This window comes from Agelaius phoeniceus, chromosome 32 (assembly GCF_051311805.1).
Source record: "Agelaius phoeniceus isolate bAgePho1 chromosome 32, bAgePho1.hap1, whole genome shotgun sequence".
Classification (NCBI taxonomy): Eukaryota; Metazoa; Chordata; class Aves; order Passeriformes; family Icteridae; genus Agelaius; species Agelaius phoeniceus.
This window is the reverse complement of record NC_135296.1, coordinates 956,781-978,193: the sequence shown is the minus strand read 5'-3', so window position 1 is coordinate 978,193 and position 21,413 is coordinate 956,781. Positions and strand designations below refer to the sequence as shown.

General features: G+C 50.4%; 2 protein-coding genes across 22 annotated transcripts in view; both read left to right on the top strand.

Moving 5' to 3' along the window:
- AKAP8L (A-kinase anchoring protein 8 like) overlaps window positions 1–12,112 on the top strand; it is a 33,713-nt gene extending 21,601 nt beyond the window's left edge. For 10 of the 14 annotated variants that reach the window (XM_077192327.1, XM_077192319.1, XM_077192330.1 and 7 more), the window contains 4 exons: window positions 2,941–3,046; window positions 4,517–4,647; window positions 8,892–8,987; window positions 9,751–12,112. In XM_077192327.1, the coding sequence (XP_077048442.1) occupies window positions 2,941–3,046; window positions 4,517–4,647; window positions 8,892–8,987; window positions 9,751–10,521 (1,104 nt within the window). In that variant the 3' untranslated portion in view covers window positions 10,522–12,112. Of the gene's footprint in view, window positions 1–392; window positions 413–809; window positions 830–1,092; window positions 1,113–1,495; window positions 1,516–2,940; window positions 3,047–4,516; window positions 4,648–8,891; window positions 8,988–9,750 lie in introns of all 14 variants that reach the window. The other 4 variants (XM_077192324.1, XM_077192320.1, XM_077192322.1 and 1 more) reach the window with 4 other exon arrangements.
- Window positions 12,113–13,058: 946 nt separating this feature from the next.
- Window positions 13,059–21,413, top strand: part of AKAP8 (A-kinase anchoring protein 8) — a 45,238-nt gene continuing 36,883 nt past the window's right edge. For 2 of the 8 annotated variants that reach the window (XR_013185712.1, XM_077192241.1), the window contains exons 1-4: window positions 13,059–13,353; window positions 14,446–14,484; window positions 15,047–15,079; window positions 19,096–19,975. Coding sequence is in view for 7 of the 8 variants with exons in the window: in XM_077192241.1 (XP_077048356.1) it covers window positions 13,335–13,353; window positions 14,446–14,484; window positions 15,047–15,079; window positions 19,096–19,975 (971 nt within the window). In the remaining variant the exon portion in view is untranslated. Of the gene's footprint in view, window positions 13,354–14,445; window positions 14,485–15,046; window positions 15,080–19,095; window positions 19,976–20,144; window positions 20,341–21,413 lie in introns of those variants that run through there. The other 6 variants (XM_077192244.1, XM_077192243.1, XM_077192245.1 and 3 more) reach the window with 6 other exon arrangements.

Here is a 21,413-nt window from a genome sequence, read left to right as displayed (position 1 = left end):
CCCAAACTGCCCCAGGACACGGCCAGGTTCCTGCAGGTGCCTTCAGCCTCATCATCATCCTCCTCATCATCCTCATCATCCTCATCCTCATCATCCTCATCCTCATCCTCATCCTCATCCTCATCCTCCTCTCCCCTTTTCCCATTTCCACTTCCTGGGCTGCAAACTGCCCCAGCAAACGGCCAGGTTCCTGCAGGTGCCTTCAGCCTCATCATCCTCATCCTCATCCTCCTCTGCTCTTCCTCCTCCTCTTCCCATTTCCCACCAAACTGCCCCAGGCAACGGCCCAGTTCCTGCAGGTGCCTTCAGCCTCATCCTCATCCTCCTCTTCCTCATCATCCTCTTCCTCTCCTTTTCCCATTCCCACTTCCTGGGCTGCAAACTGCCCCAGGCAACGGCCCGGTTCCTGCAGGTGCCTTCAGCCTCATCCTCATCCTCATCCTCATCCTCTGCTCTTCCTCATCCTCATCATCCTCATCCTCCTCTTCCTCATCATCCTCATCCTCCTCTTCCTCATCATCCTCATCCTCCTCCTCATCCTCATCCTCCTCCCCTTTTCCCATTGCCAGTTCTGCCCCAAACTGCCCCAGGACACGGCCAGGTTCCTGCAGGTGCCTTCAGCCTCATCATCATCATCATCCTCATCCTCATCCTCATCATCATCATCCTCATCCTCATCCTCATCATCATCCTCCTCATCCTCATCCTCCTCATCCTCCTCATCCTCATCCTCCTCATCCTCATCATCCTCATCCTCATCCTCCTCTCCTTTTCCCATTCCCACTTCCTGGGCTGCAAACTGCCCCAGGCAACGGCTCGGTTCCTGCAGGTGCCTTCGGCCTCCTCCTCATCCTCCTCATCCTCTGCTCTTCCTCCTCCTCTTCCTCTTCTTCCTCTCCTTTTCCTCCTTTCCCTGATTTCCCTTTTCCCATTTCCATTTCCCACCAAACTGCCCCAGGACACGGCCCGGTTCCTGCAGGTGCCTTCGGCCTCATCATCCTCATCATCCTCCTCATCCTCATCCTCATCATCCTCCTCCTCCTCCTCTCCCCTTTTCCCATTCCCACTTCCTGGGCTGCAAACTGCCCCAGGCCACGGCCCGGTTCCTGCAGGTGCCTTCAGCCTCATCATCCTCATCCTCATCCTCATCATCCTCATCCTCCTCTTCCTCATACTCCTCATCCTCATCCTCATCCTCATCCTCCTCCCCTTTTCCCATTGCCAGTTCTGCCCCAAACTGCCCCAGCAAACGGCCAGGTTCCTGCAGGTGCCTTCAGCCTCATCCTCATCCTCCTCATCCTCCTCTTCCTCATCCTCCTCATCCTCATCCTCCTCCTCCTCTCCCCTTTTCCCATTCCCACTTCCTGGGCTGCAAACTGCCCCAGGCAACGGCTCAATTCCTGCAGGTGCCTTCAGCCTCATCATCATCATCCTCATCCTCATCATCCTCTTCCTCATCCTCTCCTTTTCCCATTTCCCACCAAACTGCCCCAGGCAACGGCCCGGTTCCTGCAGGTGCCTTCAGCCTCATCATCCTCATCATCATCCTCATCCTCATCCTCATCATCATCTTCCTCATCCTCTCCTTTTCCCATTTCCCACCAAACTGCCCCAGGCAACGGCCCGGTTCCTGCAGGTGCCTTCGGCCTCCTCCTCCTCTTCCTCCTCCTCCTCTTCCTCCTCCTCCTCCTCCTCTTCCTCTCCTCTTCCTCCTCTTCCTCTCCTTTTCCTGCTTTTCCTTTCCCTGATTTCCCTTTTCCCATTCCCAGTCCATGTGCAGCACATGGCCCAGTTCCTGCAGGTGCCTTCGGCCTCCTCCTCCTCTGCTCTTCCTCTTCCTCCTCTTCCTCTTCCTCTTCCTCTTCCTCTTCCTCTTCCTCTTCCTCTTCCACTTCTCCTCTTCCTCCTCTTCCTCCTTTTTCCACTTTTCCTTTCCCTGATTTCCCTTTTCCCTTTTCCACTTCGTGGGCACCAAACTGCCCCAGTTCCTGCAGGTGCCTTCGGCCTCCTCCTCCTCAGCCTCCTCCTCCTCATCCTCTGCTCTTCCTCTGCTCTTCCTTTTCCTCCTCTCCTTTTCCTCCTTTCCCTCTCCCCTTTTCCCATTTCCAGTTCTGCCCCAAGCTGCCCCAGTCCACAGCCCGGTTCCTGCAGGTGCCTTCAGCCTCCTTCTCCTCCTCCTCCTCCTCCTCCTCTTCCTCTTCTTCCTCTCCGTTTCCTTTCCCTGATTTCCCTTTTCCCTTTTCCACTTTGTGGGCACCAAACTGCCCCAGCCCACGGCCCAGTTCCTGCAGGTGCCTTTGGCCTCCTCCTCTTCCTCCTCTTCCTCTTCCTCCTCCTCCTCTTCCTCCTCCTCCTCTTCCTCCTTCCTCTTCCTCCTCTTCCTCCTCTTCCTCTCCTTTTGGGATGATCTCAGGGAATTCCCTGCAGGAGGGAATTGGGGATTTTTGGGATGATCCCAAGGAATTCCCAGGGATGTTTGGGATGCTGATCCCAGGGAGTTCCTGTGAGGATTTTTGGGATAACCCCGGGATCCCTGCAGGGGGAATTGGGGATTTTTGGGACAATCCCAGGGAATTCCCGTGGAATTTGGGATAATCCCAGGATTCCCGCAAGAGGAATTGGGGATTTTTGGGATGATCCGAGGGAATTCCCATGGATTTTTGGGATAATCCAGGAATTCCTGCAGGGGGAATTGGGGATTTTTGGGATGCTGATCCCAGGGAGTTCCTGTGAGGATTTTTGGGATAGGCTCAGGGAATTCCCATGGATTTTTGGGATAATCCCAGGGAATTCCCATGGATTTTTGGGATGCTGATCCCAGAGAATTCCCGTGGAATTTGGGATAATCCCAGGAATTCCTGCAGGGGGAATTGGGGATTTTTGGGATGATCCCAGGGAATTCCTGTGAGGATTTTTGGGATAATCCCAGAATTCCCACAGGAGTACGTGGCCAACAAGACGCGGAAGACGGAGCAGCGGCGCCGCGGGATCCGGGACATCAACGCCGTGATCCAGCAGATCCAGAGGGAGCAGGACCTGACCCAGGGTACCCAAAAAAAACCCCAAAAAACCCCAAAAATCCATCCCAAAAAAACCCCAAAAATCCTGGGAATGGGGCTGGGATTCCATCCCTGGGAATGGGAGATCCAGAGGGAGCAGGACCTGACCCAGGGTACCCAAAAACCCCAAAAAAATCCCCCAAAATCCCCCAAAAATCCTGGGAATGGGGCTGGGAATTCCCAGAGCCCCAAAAACCCCTAAAAATCCCGGGAATGGGGCTGGGAATTCATCCCTGGGAATGGGATTTGGGGGGTTCCCCACAGGATTTGGGGGTTTCATGCCTGGGAATGGGATTTGGTGGTCCAGAAGAATTCCTTATCCCATTCCCTGATCCCATTCCCTGATCCCAGATCCCATTTTTTGATCCCTGATCCCAGTTTTTGATCCCATTTTTTGCTCCCATTCCTGATCCCATTCCCTGATCCCATTCCCAGATCCGTGATCCCATTTTTTGCTCCCATTCCCTGATCCCATTTTTGCTCCCTGATCCCATTCCCTGATCCCATTCCCCGATCCCATTTTTTGATCCCATTCCCTGATCCCATTTCCTGTCCCGTTCCCAGATCCCATTCCCTGATCCCAGATCCCATTCCCAGATCCCTGTTCCCATTTTTTGATCCCAGTTTTTGCTCCCTGATCCCATTCCCTGATCCCAGTTTTGCTCCCTGATCCCATTCCCTGATCCCATTCCCTGATCCCATTTTTTGATCCCATTCCCTGATCCCATTTTTTGATCCCATTCCCTGATCCCATTTTTTGCTCCCTGATCCCATTTTTTGCTCCCAGATCCCATTCCCTGCTCCCATTTCCCTGATCCCATTTTTGCTCCCAGATCCCATTCCCAGATCCCATTTTCAGATCCCAGATCCCATTTCCCTGATCCCATTTTTTGCTCCCTGTCCCCATTCCCTGATCGCATTTCTGATCCTGTTTCCTGTCCCCATTCCCTGATCCCATTTCCCTGATCCCATTCCCTGCTCCTGATCCCATTTCTGATCCCATTCCCAGATCCCATTTCTGATCCGATTCCCAGATCCCTGATCCCATTCCCAGATCCCATTCCCTGATCCCGTTTCCTGTCCCCCATTCCCAGATCCCAGTTTTTGCTCCCATTTCTGATCCCATTCCCTGGTCCCATTTTCAGATCCCAGATCCCATTTCACTGATCCCATTTTTTGCTCCCTGTCCCCATTCCCTGCTCCCATTTCTGATCCCATTCCCAGATCCCATTCCCTGCTCCCATTCCCTGATTCCATTTTTGCTCCCTGATCCCATTCCCTGTCCCCCATTCCCAGATCCCATTCCCAGATCCCATTCCCTGCTCCCTGTCCCCATTCCCAGATCCCATTTGTGATCCCATTCCCTGATCCCATTCCCTGATCCCATTCCCAGATCCCATTTCCCTGATCCCATGTTTTGCTCCCATTTCTGATCCCATTCCCTGTCCCATTCCCAGAGCTGGGCCTGGAGCATTTCCTGCGCCGGGTGGAGGCCGCTCACTGCTCTGCCTGCGACCTCGTGATCCCCATGCACCAGGGCTGCATCCAGAGGCACCTGAGATCCACGGAGCACGGCCACAACCGCAGGGTGAGCACAGAATATCCATGAAATATCCCTGGGATCCATCAAAATCCTGGGAATTTATACTGGGATACACTGGGATCCATCCAAACCCTGGGGATTGACACTGGGATCCATTGGGATCCATCCAGAGGCACCTGAGATCCACCAAGCACGGCCACAACCGCAGGGTGAGCACGAAATGATCCTTGGGATCCATAAAAATCCTGGGAATTTATACTGGGATACACTGGGATCCACCAAAACCCTGGGAATGCACACTGGGATCCATCCAGAGGCACCTGAGATCCACAGAGCACGGCCACAACCGCAGGGTGAGCACGAATGGATCCTTGGGATCCATAAAAATACTGGGAATTTACACTGGGATACATAAAAACCCTGGGGATTGACACTGGGATCCATTGGGATCCATCCAGAGGCACCTGAGATCCACCGAGCACGGCCACAACCGCAGGGTGAGCATGAATGGATCCCTGGGATCCATAAAAATCCTGGGAATTTACATTGGGATACCCTGGGATCCATCCAAACCCTGGGGATTCCCACTGGGATCCATTGGGATCCATCCAGAGGCACCTGAGATCCACTGAGCACGGCCACAACCGCAGGGTGAGCACACAATGATCCTTGGGATCCATCAAAATCCTGGAAATTTACACTGGGATTCATAAAAACCCTGGGGATTTACACTGGGATCCATCCAAACCCTGGGGATTCTCACTGGGATCCATCCAGAGGCACCTGAGATCCACCGAGCACGGCCACAACCGCAGGGTGAGCACGAAATATCCATGAAATATCCATGAAAGATCCATGAAATATCCCTGAAATATCCACGAAATATCCATGAATGGATCCCTGGGATCCATCAAAATACTGGGGATTGACACTGGGATTCATAAAAACCCTGGGGATTCCCACTGGGATCCACTGGGATCCATCCAGAGGCACCTGAGATCCACCGAGCACGGCCACAACCGCAGGGTGAGCACACAATGATCCTTGGGATCCATCAAAAAATCTGGGAATTTACACTGGGATTCATAAAAACCCTGGGGATTCCCACTGGGATCCATCCAGAGGCACCTGAGATCCACTGAGCACGGCCACAACCGCAGGGTGAGCACAAAATATCCATGAAATATCCATGAATGGATCCTTGGGATCCATAAAAATACTGGGAATTTATACTGGGATTCATAAAAACCCTGGGGATTCCCACTGGGATCCATTGGGATCCATCCAGAGGCACCTGAGATCCACTGAGCACGGCCACAACCGCAGGGTGAGCCTGAAATATCCATGAAATATCCATGAAATATCCATGAAATATCCCTGGGATCCATAAAAATCCTGGGAATTTACATTGGGATTCATAAAAACCCTGGGGATTGACACTGGGATCCATCCAGAGGCACCTGAGATCCACTGAGCACGGCCACAACCGCAGGGTGAGCACGAAATATCCATGAAATATCCATGAAATATCCATGAAATATCCATGAAATATCCATGAAATATCCATGAAATATCCCTGGGATCCATAAAAAATCTGGGAATTTACATTGGGATTCATAAAAACCCTGGGGATTCCCACTGGGATCCATTGGGATCCATCCAGAGGCACCTGAGATCCACGGAGCACGGCCACAACCGCAGGGTGAGCACAAAATATCCATGAAATATCCATGAAATATCCATGAAATATCCCTGGGATCCATCAAAAATCTGGGAATTTACATTGGGATACACTGGGATTCATAAAAACCCTGGGGATTCCCACTGGGATCCACCCAGAGGCACCTGAGATCCACTGAGCACGGCCGCAGGGTGAGCACGAAATATCCATGAAATATCCATGAAATATCCATGAAATATCCATGAAAGATCCATGAAATATCCCTGAAATATCCCTGGGATCCATAAAAAATCTGGGATTTTACATTGGGATACACTGGGATCCATCCAAACCCTGGGGATTCACACTGGGATCCACCCAGAGGCACCTGAGATCCACCGAGCACGGCAACAACCGCAGGGTGAGCACAAAATCTGGGAATTTCTATTGGGAATCCACCAAAAATCCTGGGAATTTACATTGGGATACACTGGGATCCATAAAAACCCTGGGGATTCCCACTGGGATCCATCCAGAGGCACCTGAGATCCACTGAGCACGGCCACAACCGCAGGGTGAGCACAAAATATCCATGAAATATCCATGAAATATCCATGAAATATCCATGAAATATCCACGAAATATCCATGAAATATCCATGAAATATCCATGAAATATCCATGAAATATCCACGAAATATCCATGAAATATCCTTGGGATCCACCAAAAATCCTGGGAATTTACACTGGGATTCATAAAAACCCTGGGGATTCCCACTGGGATCCATCCAGAGGCACCTGAGATCCACGGAGCACGGCCACAACCGCAGGGTGAGCACAAAATATCCATGAAATATCCCTGGGATCCATCAAAATCCTGGGAATTTATACTGGGATACACTGGGATCCATCCAAACCCTGGGGATTGACACTGGGATCCATTGGGATCCATCCAGAGGCACCTGAGATCCACTGAGCACGGCCACAACCGCAGGGGGAGCACAAAATATCCATGAAATATCCATGAAATATCCCTGGGATCCATAAAAATCCTGGGGATTGAAACTGGGATTCATAAAAACCCTGGGAATTTACACTGGGATCCATTGGGATCCATCAAAACCCTGGGAATTTACACTGGGATCCACCCTGAAATGTGGGAATTTACACTGGGAATTCACACTGGGATCCATTGCCAGGAAAACCCCTGGAATTCCCTGAAAATCCCCTGGAATTCCCTGGATTTTGTGTCCCAATCCCTGGAATTCCCTGAAAATCCCCATGAAAATCCCCAGGAATTCTGTGGAAAATCCCCAGGAATTCCCTGGATTTGTGCCCCGACCCCCTGGAATCCCCCCAGAACTCCCAGAATTCCCTGAAAAATCCCCTGGAATTCCCTTGGAATCCCCTGGATTTGTGTCCCAATCCCTGGAATTCCTTGGAAAATCCCCTGGAATCCCTGAAATCCCCATGAAAATCTCCTGGAATTCCGTGGAAAATCCCCTGAAATTCTTTGGAATTCCCATGAAAATCCCTTGGAAAATCCCCTGGAATTCCCTGGATTTGTGCCCCAACCCCCTGGAATCCCCCAGAATCCCCTGGGATTCCATGAAAATCTGCTGGAATCCCCTGGAATTCCCAGAATTCCCTGGAAAATCCCCATGAAAATGCCCTGGATTTGTGTCCCAATCCCTGGAATTCCTTGGAATTCCCCATGAAAATCCCCTGGAATTTCCTGGATTTGTGCCCCAATCCCCTGGTAAACCCCCTGGAATCCCAGAATTCCCTGAATTCCCTGAAAAATCCCCTGGAATCCCCTGGAAAATCCCCAGGAATTCCCTGGATTTGTGCCCCAATCCCCTGGAATCCCCAAAATTCCCTGGAATTCCATGAAAATCCCCTGAAATTCTTTGGAATCCCCATGAAAATCTCCTGGAATTCCCTGGATTTTGTGTCCCAATCCCTAAAAATCCCCTGAGAATTCCCTGAAAATCCCCATGAAAACCCCCTGGAATTCCGTGGAAAATCCCTAAAAATCCCCAGGAAAATCCCCTGGAATTCCCTGGATTTGTGCCCCAACCCCCTGGAACCCCCCAGAACCCCCAGAATTCCCTGAAACCCCTGGAATTCCATGAAGATCTCCTGGAAAATCCCCTGGAATTCCCTGGAATTCTCTCACATCCCCTGGAATCTCCCCTGGAATTCCCTGGATTTTGTGTCCCAATCCCTGGAATTTCCCTGAAATCCCCATGAAAACCCCCTGGAATCCCCTGGAAAATCCCTAAAAATCCCCATGAAAATCCCCAGGAATTCCCTGGATTTGTGCCCTGACCCCCTGGAATCCCCCCAGAATTCCCAGAATTCCCTGAAAAATCCCCTGGAATTCCCTTGGAATCCCCTGGATTTGTCTCCCAATCCCTGGAATTCCCTGGAAAATCCCCTGGAATCCCTGAAATCCCCATGAAAATCTCCTGGAATTCCGTGGAAAATCCCCATGAAAATCCCCTGGAATTCCCTGAAATCCCCATGAAAATCCCCTGGAATTCCCTGGATTTGTGTCCCCAACCCCCCAGAACCCCTCAGCACCCCCAGAATTCCCAGAATTCCATGGAAATTCGGGAATTTTCCAGGCCATGCTGGATCAGGCCAGGCGGGCGGCGCTGGCGGTGGCGCGGAGCATCCTCAACAACCGCGGCATCGGCCGCCAGCTCCAGAGCTTCCTCCAGGTGCGGAATTTTGGGAATTCTGGGAATTTTCTGGGAATTTTCTGGGAATTTCTGGGAATTTTTGGCAATTTCTGGGAATTTCTGGGATTTTTGAGGGATTTTTTGGGGGATTTTTGGGGAATATTCTGGATTTTTAAGGGATTTTTTTCAGGGTTTTGAGAGGTGGTTTTGGGGGTCTGGGGGGATTTTTGGGAATTTTCTGGGATTTTTTTCGGAGTTTTGGGGTTTTTGGGGGAATTTTTGAGGGATTTTTTTGGGGATTTTTGGGGAATTTTGGGCTTTTTTTTTAATTTTGGAGGGATTTGGGGGGATTTTTTGGGGAATGATTTGGATATTTTGGGGGAATTTTGGGGTTATTTGGGAATTTTTGGAGGATTTTTGGGGAATATTTTGGGTTTTTAAGGGATTTTTGGGGGTTTTCAGGGGGGGGTTGGGAACTTTCTGGGATTTTTTGGGAATTTTGGAGGGATTTGGGGGAATTTTGGGAATTTTTGAGGGATTTGGGGAGGATTTTTGGGTTTTTTTAATTTTTAAGGGATTTTTTGGGGGGTTTTGAGAGGTGGTTTTGGGAATTTTCTGGGAATTTTGGGGTTTTTTTGGAATTTTTTGAGGGATTTTTGGGGAATATTTTGGGTTTTAAAGGGACTTTTTGGGGAATATTTTGGATTTTTAAGGGATTTTTGGGGGTTTATTTGGGAATGTTTGGGATTTTTGAGGGCTTTTTGGGAATTTTTGGGGAAATTTTGGGGGAATTTTTTTCCAGGGGGAAAATCCATTCACGGACGATGGCGAGGACAAGGAGGAGAATGAGGAAGGAACAGGGCAGGAAAATGCCCAGGAAAATCCCCAAAATCCCCAGGAAAATCCCGAAAATCCCATGGAAAATCCCACAGAAAATCCCCAGGAAAATTCCACGGAAAATCCCACGGAAAATCCACAAGAAAATCCAGAAAATTCCACGGAAAATCCTGAAAATTCGACGAAAAATCCCCAAAATCCTGAAGAAAATTCAGAAAATTCCACAGAAAACAATCCCCAAAATGCAGAAGAAAATCTGGAAAAATCCACGGAAAATCCGGAAAGTTCCACGAAAAAGCCCCAAAATCCTGAGGAAAATCCAGAAAATTCCACGGAAAATCCCCCAAATCCTGAGGAAAATTTGGAAAAATCCACGGAAAATCCGGAAAGTTCCACAAAAAAGCCCCAAAATCCCAAAGAAAATCCAAAATATTCCACAAAAAAGCCCCCAAATCCTGAGGAAAATTTGGAAAGTTCCACAGAAAATCTGGAAAATTCTACGGAAAAGCCCCAAAATCTCCAGGATTCTGCAGAAAATCCGGAAAATTCTGCGGAAAATGAAAATTCTGAGGGAATTTCAGCAGCCAAAAAGGAGGAAAAGGGACCAGGGAGGAATCCAGAGGCGGAAAATTCCCAAAATTCCCAAAATTCCCAAATTTCCCCAAATTCCCCAAACTCGGAGGCGGCGCCGGAGCCGCCGGAGGGAGAGGAAAGTTCTGGAAGGGCCCAGGAGTGAAAACCCTGCAGGGAAAAGGGACCGGAAACGGCCCCGGGGATTCCTGAGGGGAAAAATGGGAATTCTGGGGAAAATTGGGAATTCTGAGGGGAAAATTGGGAATTCTGAGGGAAAAATTGGGAATTCTGAGGGGAAAATTGGGAATTTTGCTGGAATTTTTGGGAATTCCTGGGAAAAACCCCAATTTCCTGGGATTTCTTTGGGAATTCCTGGGGAAAAATTGGGAATTTTGGTGGGATTTTTGGGAATTCCCAGAGAAAAAAAGGGAATTTTGTGGGAAATTCCTGGGAATTCTGAGGAAAAAATTGGGAATTTTGGTGGAATTCTTGGGAAAAAAAGGGAATTTTGTGGGATTTTTTGGGAAATTCCTGGGAATTCTGAGGGAAAAATTGGAAATTTTGGTGGAATTCTTGGGAAAAAAGGGAATTTTGTGGGATTTTTTGGGAAATTCCTGGGGAAAATTGGGAATTTGGGTGAGGATTTTTGGGAATTCCTAGAGAAAAAAAGGGAATTTTGTGGGATTTTTTGGGAAATTCCTGGGATTTCTTTGGGAATTCTGAGGGGAAAATTGAGAATTTGGGTGGAATTTTTGGGAATTCCCAGAGAAAAAAAGGGAATTTTTTGGGGATTTTTTTGGAAATTCCTGGGAATTCTGAGGGAAAAATTGGGAATTTGGGTGGGATTTTTGGGAATTCCCAGAGAAAAAAAGGGAATTTTGTGGGATTTTTTTGGGAAATTCCTGGGATTTCTTTGCGAATTCTGAGGGAAAAATTGGGAAATTCCTGGGAAAAATTGGGAATTTTGGTGGAATTTTTTGGGGAAATTTCTTGGGGGAAAAAGGGAATTTCCTTGGGTTTTCTGGGGGAATTTCCATTCGATTTTTCTGGAATTCTTTTGGGTTTTTTTGAAATTTCTGGGAAAAAAACCCCAATTTCCTGGGATGTCTTTGGGAATTCTGAAGGAAAAATTGGGAATTTTGGTGGAATTTTTGGGAATTCCTGAGGAAAAAAGGGAAATTCCTGGGAAAAATTGGGAATTTTTGTGGAATTTTTGGGAATTCCCAGAGAAAAAAGGGAATTTCTTTGGGAATTCTTGGGGAAAAAATGGGAATTTTGTGGGGTTTTTTGGGAATTCCTGGGAAAATGGGAATTTTGGGGATTTGTGGGAATTTCCAGTTGGGATTTTGGGAATATCTGGGTGGAATTGTGGGAATTTCCACTTGGGATTTTGGGAATTTCTATCTGGGATTTTGGGGATTTCCAGCTGTGAATTTTGGGAATTTCTGGGTGGAATTTTGGGAATTTCCCGCTGGGATTTGTGGGATTTTCCCCCCTTTTTCCCCTCAGGACTGGGGATTTTTCCAGGTGTTCCAAAGCTGGGATTTCTCTCCCAGGATTTCCTGTGGCTCTGGCTCCCTTTTCCCGATGTTTTCCTGCTGTTTTCCTGTCGTTTTTTCCCATTTTTGCCCATTTTTGCCCCATTTTTCCGCTGTTTTTCCCTTCCCTGGAGCGTTCGGTGCCGTTGTGTCCGTTGTGCACGGGAGGAAATTCCCGAAGTTTCTGTGGATTTTAAAGGACTCGACCTCAGCTCATCCCGAATTTCTCATCTTTGGAAAAGCCTCAAAACGCCAAATTCCCGTTTTTTTTGGCTGCTGGCGTGGGTGGAATCGGGAATTTCCTGCCCAAAATTGGGAATTTGGGACCCAGGAATGGCCCTGAGGGAGGGAATGGGGATTTGGGGTTTGGGATGGGGAAATTCCGGCCAGAAAAGGGAAAATTCCTTCAGGAATGGGGAAATTCCTTCAGGAAAAGGAAATTTCTCCTCAGGAAAGGGAAATTTCCCTTCAGGAATGAGGAAATTCTACTCAGGAATGGAAACGGGATGGAGAAAAGGGATGGAAAAAATAGGAAAAAACAAAAGGAAAAGGGATGGGGGAAAATGATGGGAAAGGGAGAGAAAAGAATGGGGAAGAAATGGGAGAAAGAATGGGAAAAGAAAAGGACGGGGGAGGAGGAAAAAGGATAGAAAAAATAATGGGAAAAGGGATGGAAAAAGGGATTTGGGAACCCTGTGAGGGGATTTGGGGACACTGTGAGGGAATTTGGTGACCCTGAGGGGATTTGGGGACATTTTCAGGGGATTTTGGGATACTGTGAGGGATTTTTGTGGACCCTGAGGGGATTTGGGGACATTTTGAAGGAAGTTAGTGACACTTTGAGGGGATTTTGGGACACTGTGAGGGAATTTGGTGACCCTGAGGGGATTTGGGGATACTATGAGGGGCTTTGAGAACACTTTGAGGGGATTTGAGAACACTTTGAGGGGATTTGGGGTCCGTGAGGGGATTTGGGGACGCTGTCTCTGAGGGGCTGGGGACACTCACTGTGAGGTACTGGGGACATTGTCACTGGGAGGGGCCGCTCCGGGGCCATTCGAGGCCGCTCGGGAGCTGTTTCAGGGCCTGGCCGGGCCCATTCCGGGTTCGCTTCGGGGCCGTTCCTCTCCCGGCCCCGGGGACTCCATGGCGGCCCTTCCTTCCCCTCACCGCCAGCCCCGCGGGGCCGTCCAATCAGGAGCCAGAACGCCCGTGATTGACAGGCCGTGCCCTCAGGGAGGAAGCACCTCCACCAATCAAATCAAGGGCGGGAACCAGCCTGACCAATGGGAGCTGCGGGCGGGGCCGCGCCGCTGAGGAGATCAACCAATCAGGAGTGGTGTGGGCGGGGCCAAACAGGAGGAGGGCGGTGGTGCGCGTGCGCAGGCGGCTGAGGCGGGCGGTGAAGCGGCGGCGGCTCCGGGTGGAGGTGGCGGCGATGGAGCCGGGATACGGCGGTAAGCGCCGGGCAGGACGGCCCCGCGGTGCTGCCGCTCCCCCGGGATGGCGGTGGCTCCTTCCCCATGCTGCCTCAGCACCGGTTTCGTTACCGGCGGGTGCTGAGGGGGGGCTCCGCCGCAGCGGGAAGCACAGCGCCCGCCCCCCTGTGAGGCGCCGGCGCCGCTGATTGGCTGAGCGCCACGTCACTCACCGCTAGGGCGGCGCTGATTGGCTGTTAGGGGCTAAGGGGGGGTCGTGCCCTGAGGGGGACCGGGGGGGGCGGAAATGGCGCCGGGCCCATTTCTGAAGACGACACAAAATGGCGGCCGCGGCCCCGCCCCCGCCGCCTGTGCCTCAGTTTCCCTCGTCCTGGCCCGTCCCAGCTGTGGCGGCACGCGAGGGGCGCCTCGTGTTCCTTCCTTGAGGGTCCTGTGCTCTTCCCAGGACGTCTCGTGGCCCCTCCTGAGGCGATCCCTGTCCCTTCCTCAGGGGATCTCCCTTGGATCGCCCTCTGGATCTACCCTGGAAATTTCCTCAGGATTCCCCCTGGAAATTCCCTGCTTCTTCCCTCAGGATTCCCTCTGGAATTTCCCTGTGGATTCCCCCTCAGAATTCCCCTGGATCCCCTCAGGAGTCCCCTGGATCCCCTCAGGATTCCCTCTGGAAATTCCCTTGAATCCCCTCAAGATTTCCTCTGGAAATTTCCCGTGGAGTCCCCCTCAGAATTCCCCTTGGATCCCCTCAGGATCCCCCTGAATCCCCTCAGGATCCCTCTGGAATTTCCCCTGGATTCCTCAGCCTGGCAAAAGAGATCAGAAGAGAGCAAATCCACCCTGATTATTTTTTTATTTTGTTTTTTTTAGCATTATTCATCCCAGGCTTGGCTTCTTTCCCAGGCTCACTTTAGATTTTGGGGCAGGATTTGGGATCGGGGCTGGATTTCGCTATCAGGGTTGGATTTCAGGGCTGGATTTTGGGATCGGGGCTGGAATTTGGGATCGGGACTGGAATTTGAGGCTGGAATTTGGGGTCAGGGCTGGAATTTGGGATTGTGCCCAGGACAAGTGGGAATTTTCCCTTCCCTGCTGACAGCTCCTCCTTTTCCCCAGGCTACGGCACCTGGAGCTCCGGGGCCACCGGCACCCAGGGTGAGATTTTCCCAACTTTTCCTCAACTTTTCCTTTTTTCCCCTCCTTTTCCTTCTTCCCCCATTCCCCCCCCCCCTTTTTCTCCCCTTTCCCCCCATTTTTCTCCCATTTTTCCCCCATTTCCCTCCAATTCCCCCCTTTTTTTCTCCAATTTCCCACCCCCATTTCCTTCTAATTTTCCCCATTTCCCCCCCATTTTTCTCCCATTTTATTCATTTTTTCTCCCATTTTCCCCCTTTTTCTTCCCATTTTCCCTGCATTTTTCTCCCATTTCCCCCCATTTTTCTCCCACTTTTCCCCATATTTCTTCTCATCCCCTTCCCCCCCTTTTTTCCCTATTTTTTCCCCATTTTCCCACCCTTTTTTCCCTTTTTCCCCCCCACCCCATCCCAAACTCCCAAAACCTCTTCACCCCCAACCCCTTTTCCCCTCTTTTCCTCCTTTTCCCTGGAAAACCCAGCAGAATTCCATCCAAATCCCTCTTTTCCCAAAAACCCCAAACATTTCAGCCCAAATTTCAGCATTTCCCATTAAAAATTCCCTTTTCCCCCCATTTTTCCAGGTTCCTATGGCACCAACACCAGCAGCTGGCAAGGTGGGTGTGAGGGCTCAGATCCTTGGGAATCTGGGAATTCCCAATTCCCAAATTCCACCTCTCTTCCTGCCTTTTTCCCTTTTCCCCCTTTTTTCCCCATTTTCCTTCATTTTTTCCTCATTTTTCCCTCATTTTTCCCTCACTTTTCTCTAATTTTTCTTGTTTTCCCCATTTTTTCCTCCTTTTCTCAATTTTTTCCTATTTTTCCCTCATTTTCCTTCCCTTTTTCCCCTTTTTCCTTCCCTTTTTCCCATTTTCCCCATTTTCCCTCCCATTTTTTTCCTTCTTTTCCCCCCTTTCCTCCCTCCCTTTATTCCACACTTTTTCTGTGGATTCTCCTGCTGGGCTCCCACCCCTCCAAATCTTCAATTACCCCCTCAATGACCCCCTCATTAATTAATTAATTAATTAATTAATTACCAAATTAACCCCTTACTCCCCATGCAATGAAGGTTATGGGTTCTACACCCCTAAATCCCCTTGGGATCCCCCCAGGGTTTGGGATCCCCCCAGGGTTTGGGATCACCCCAGGGTTTGGGATCACCCCAGGGTTTTTCCTGCCCATCTCCCACCCCTGTAACTCCTCAATCCCCCCCTCAATGACCCCTTAATTAATTAATTAATGACCTAATTAACCCCTTACTCCCCGTGCAATGAAGGTTATGGGTTCTACACCCCTAAATCCCCTTGGGATCCTCTCAGGCCTTGGGATCCCCCAAGGGTTTGGGATCCCCCCAGGGTTTGGGATCACCCCTGGGTTTTTCCTGCTGGGGTCTCACCCCTGTAACTCCTCAATCCCCCTCTCAATGGCCCCTTAATTAATTCATTAATTAACTAATTAACCCCTTACTCCCCATGCTCTGAAGGTTATGGGTTCTACACCCCCTAAATCCCCTTGGGATCCTCTCAGAGTTTGGGATCCCCTCAGGCCTTGGGATCACCCCAGGGTTTGGGATCCCCCCAGGGTTTGGGATCACCCCAGGGCTTTTCCTGCTGGGTTCTCACCCCTGTAACTCCTCAATCCCCCCTTAATTACCCTCTAATCAGTTAATTAATTAACTAATTGATTAATTACTGTCCATGCAATGAAGGTTATGGGTTCTACACCCCTAAATCCCCTTGGGATCCTCTCAGGGTTTGGGATCCCCCCAGGGCTTTTCCTGCTGGGCTCTCACCCCTGTAACTCCTCAATCCCCCGTCAATTATCCCCTCATTAATTAATTAGCCCCCTCATTAATTAATTAGCCCCTAATTACCTCATTTCCCCGCAGGGTTCGAGGGTTGCAGGGTTCGAGGGTTACGAGTTCTGCACCCCTAAATCCCCTTGGGATCCTCTCAGGCCTTGCGATCCCCCCAGGGTTTTCCCTGCCCATCTCCCACCCCTGTAACTCCTCAATCCCCCCTTAATGACCCCTCATTAATTAATTAATGACCTAATTGAAGGCATTTCCCCGCAGGGTTTGAGGGTTACGAGTTCTACACCCCCTAAATCCCCTTGGGATCCTCTCAGGGTTTGGGATCACCCCAGGGTTTGGGATCCCCCCAGGGTTTGGGATCCCCCCAGGGTTTGGGATCCCCCCAGGGTTTTTCCTGCCCATCTCCCACCCCTGTAACTCCTCAATCCCCCCCTCAATGACCCCCTCATTAATTAATTGATCCCCTCATTAATTAATTACCCCCTAATGACCGCATTTCCCCGCAGGGTTCGAGGGTTACGAGTTCTACACCCCTAAATCCCCTTGGGATCCCCCCAGGGTTTGGGATCACCCCAGGGCTTTTCCTGCCCATCTCCCACCCCTGTAACTCCTCAATCCCCCCACTCAATGACCCCTCATTAATTAATTAATGACCTAATTGAAGGCATTTCCCCGCAGGGTTTGAGGGTTACGAGTTCTACACCCCCTAAATCCCCTTGGGATCCTCTCAGGCCTTGGGATCACCCCAGGGTTTGGGATCACCCCAGGCCTTGGGATCACCCCAGGGTTTTTCCTGCCCATCTCCCACCCCTGTAACTCCTCAATCCCCCCGTTAATGACCCCCTCATTAATTAATTGACCCCCTCATTAATTAATTACCCCTAATTACCGCATTTCCCCGCAGGCTTCGAGGGTTACGAGTTCTACACCCCCTAAATCCCCTTGGGATCCTCTCAGGGTTTGGGATCACCCCAGGGTTTTTCCTGCCCATCTCCCACCCCTGTAACTCCTCAATCCCCCCCTCAATGACCCCTTAATTAATTAATTAACTAATGAATTAATTACTCTCTATGCAATGAAGGTTATGGGTTCTACACCCCCTAAATCCCCTTGGGATCCTCTCAGGCCTTGGGATCACCCCAGGGTTTTTCCTGCTGGGTTCTCACCCCTGTAACTCCTCAATCCCCCCTTAATTACCCTCTAATCAGTTAATTAATTAACTAATTGATTAATTAATCCCCATGCAATGAAGGTTCCGGGTTCTACACCCCCTAAATCCCCTTGGGATCCTCTCAGGGTTTGGGATCCCCCCAGGGTTTGGGATCACCCCAGGGTTTTTCCTGCTGGGCTCCCACCCCTGTAACTCTTTAATTCCTTCCTTAATGACCCTCTAATCAGTTAATTAATTAAATAATTGATTAATTACTCCCAGACTGAGAGTTATGAGTTCTACACCCCCTAAATCCCCTTGGGATCCTCTCAGGGTTTGGGATCACCCCAGGGTTTGGGATCACCCCAGGGTTTTTCCTGCCCATCTCCCACCCCTGTAACTCCTCAACCCCCCCGTTAATGACCCCCTCATTAATTAATTAGCCCCCTCATTAATTAATTAGCCCCTAATGACCGCATTTCCCGGCAGGCTTCGAGGGTTACGAGTTCTACACCCCTAAATCCCCTTGGGATCCTCTCAGGGTTTGGGATCCCCCCAGGGCTTGGGATCCCCCCAGGGTTTGGGATCACCCCAGGGTTTTCCCTGCCCATCTCCCACCCCTGTAACTCCTCAATCCCCCCCTTAATGACCCCCTCATTCATTAATTGACCCCCTAATTAAGGCATTTCCCCGCAGGCTTCGAGGGTTACGAGTTCTACACCCCTAAATCCCCTTGGGATCCCCCCAGGGTTTGGGATCGCCCCAGGGTTTTTCCTGCCCATCTCCCACCCCTGTAACTCCTCAACCCCCCCGTTAATGACCCCCTCATTAATTAATTGACCCCCTCATTAATTAATTGACCCCCTCATTAATTAATTACCCCCTAATGACCGCATTTCCTGGCAGGGTTCGAGGGTTAAGAGTTCTACACCCCTAAATCCCCTTGGGATCCTCTCAGGCCTTGCGATCCCCCCAGGGTTTTCCCTGCCCATCTCCCACCCCTGTAACTCCTCAATCCCCCCTTAATGACCCCTCATTAATTAATTAATGACCTAATTGAAGGCATTTCCCCGCAGGGTTTGAGGGTTACGAGTTCTACACCCCTAAATCCCCTTGGGATCCCCCCAGGGTTTGGGATCCCCTCAGAGCTTGGGATCACCCCAGGGTTTTTCCTGCCCATCTCCCACCCCTGTAACTCCTCAATCCCCCCTTAATGACCCCTTAATTAATTAATTAACCCCCTCATTAATTAATTACCCCTAATGACCGCATTTCCCCGCAGGGTTCGAGGGTTGCAGGGTTTGAGGGTTACGAGTTTTACACCCCTAAATCCCCTTGGGATCACCCCAGGGTTTGGGATCCCCCCAGGGTTTTTCCTGCCCATCTCCCACCCCTGTAACTCCTCAATCCCCCCTCAATTATCCCCTCATTAATTAATTACCCCTAATTAAGGCATTTCCCCGCAGGGTTTGAGGGTTACGAGTTCTACACCCCTAAATCCCCTTGGGATCCTCTCAGGCCTTGGGATCACCCCAGGGTTTGGGATCCCCCCAGGGTTTGGGATCACCCCAGGGCTTTTCCTGCCCATCTCCCACCCCTGTAACTCCTCAATCCCCCCTCAATGACCCCCTCATTAATTAATTACCCCTAATTACCGCATTTCCCCGCAGGGTTCGAGGGTTACGAGTTCTACCCCTCGCAGAGCTCCGCCCCCTCAGGAGCCTCCTCCTACAGCTACGGGGGAGGGGCGGCCCCAGCCGGATCCTGGGACCCTCCCAAGGCTGAGCTGGGGCTGGGATCCACCGAGGGATCCACTGGGGCCTCGGGAGCCGCCTTTGGATCGGGATCCACCTTTGGATCAGGATCCACCTTTGGAGCTGGGTCTGGAGCTGCCTTTGGATCAGGATCCACCTTTGGAGCAGGATCTGGAGCCTCCTTTGGATCAGGATCCACCTTTGGAGCGGGGTCTGGAGCCTCCTTTGGATCAGGATCCACCTTTGGAGCAGGGTCTGGAGCCGCCTTCGGATCGGGATCCACCGGATCCAGCTTTGGATCAGGGTCTGGGACCACCTTTGGATCGGGAGCTGCTTTTGGATCAGGATCTGGAGCCGCTTTTGGATCAGGATCTGCTGGATCCACCTTTGGATCAAGCTCAGGATCCACCTTTGGATCAGGATCTGGAACCACCTTTGGATCAGGATCTGGAACCACGTTTGGCTCAAGCTCAGGATCCACGTTTGGCTCAGGATCTGGAACCGCTTTTGCCTCAGGCTCCGCCTTTGCCTCAGGCTCTGGATCCACCTTTGCCTCAGGATCTGCTGGATCCACCTTTGCCTCGGGATCCACTTTTGCCTCGGGATCTTCTGGATCCGCCTTTGCCTCGGGCTCGGCCTTTGGCTCCGGCCCCGCTTTCAGCCAGGGCTCCTCGGGCTCCGCCCTGGGCTCCTTGGGCTCCTCCAACCCCGACTCCATCATCGCCAAGATCAACCAAAGGCTGGACCTGCTGGCCAAGGAGGGCAGCGCTGGGGACGGGCCCGAGCAGCACCACAGGTAATTAGCGCTAATTAACCCTAATTAGCAAAAAATTCCCCCTTTTCCCCCGTCAATTTTGGAGTTTAGAGCGGTTTCCTTGAGGTTTTCTCCCCAAATTCCGCTCTTTCCCCAAGGATTGGTGTGGTCAGGAAAGGGTTTAGTCTCCAATTTTAGGGTTTTTTAATGAAAATTCCTGGGATTTTAGGGAATTTTGGGATTTTTAGGAATGAGACAGGAAGGTTTAGTCTCCAATTTTAGGGTTTTTTCATGAAAATTGCTGGGATTTTGGGCAATGAGGGTTTCAAAGCAGCCCAGATCAACCAAAGGCTGGAGCTGCTGGCCAAGGAGGGCAGCGCTGGGGATGGGCCAGAGCAGCACCACAGGTAATTAGCGCTAATTAATACCTAATTAACCCCTCATTAGCAACGAATTCCCCGATTTTCACCGTCTTTTTTGGAGTTTTGAGCCGTTTCCTTGAGGTTTCCTCCTAAAATTCCGCTCTTTCCCCAAGGCTTGGTGTGGTCAGGAAAGGGTTTAGTCTCCAATTTAAGGGTTTTTTAATGAAAATTCCTGGGATTTTAGGGAATTTTGGGAATTTAGGGAATAAGAGAGGAAGGTTTAGTCTCCAATTTTAGGGTTTTTTTATGAAAATTCCTGGGATTTTGGGCAATGAGGGTTTCAAAGCAGCCCAGATCAACCAGAGGCTGGAGCTGCTGGCCAAGGAGGGCAGCGCTGGGGATGGGCCCGAGCAGCCCCACAGGTAATTAGCGCTAATTAACCCTAATTAACCCCTCATTAGCAATGAATTCCCCGATTTTCACCGTCTTTTTTGGAGTTTTGAGCGGTTTCCTTGAGGTTTCCTCCCAAAATTCCGCTCTTTCCCCAAGGCTTGGAGCGGTTACGAAAAGGTTTAATCTCCAATTTTTGGCTTTTTCTGGGAAAATTTTTGGGATTTTAGGGAATTTTGGGAATTTAGGGAATGAGACACGAATGTTTAGTCTCCAATGTTAGGGTTTTTCTGGGAAAATTCCTGGATTTTGGGCAATGAGGGTTTCAAAGCAGCCAAGATCAACCAGAGGCTGGAGCTGCTGGCCAAGGAGGGCAGCGCTGGGGATGGGCCAGAGCAGCCCCACAGGTAATTAGCGCTAATTAACACCTCATTACCCTCATTAGCAAAAAATCTCTCCCTTTCCCTGTCATTTCTGGAGTTTGGGGTCAGTTTTTGGTGATTTTTGATGGTTTTGGCTCAAAATTCCAGCCCTTATCTGATTTATCCCCATTTTCCAACCTCCTATCTCCAGCTCTAATCCTGATTTTATCCCCAATTTTCAACCTCCTGTTTCCAGCTCTAATCCCAATTTTATCCCCAATTTCCACCCTCCCATTCCCATCTCTAATCCCATTTTTCTCTCTCTCTTTTCCAGCTCCTTCCACTCCGACTCCTTGGGCTCCTTCT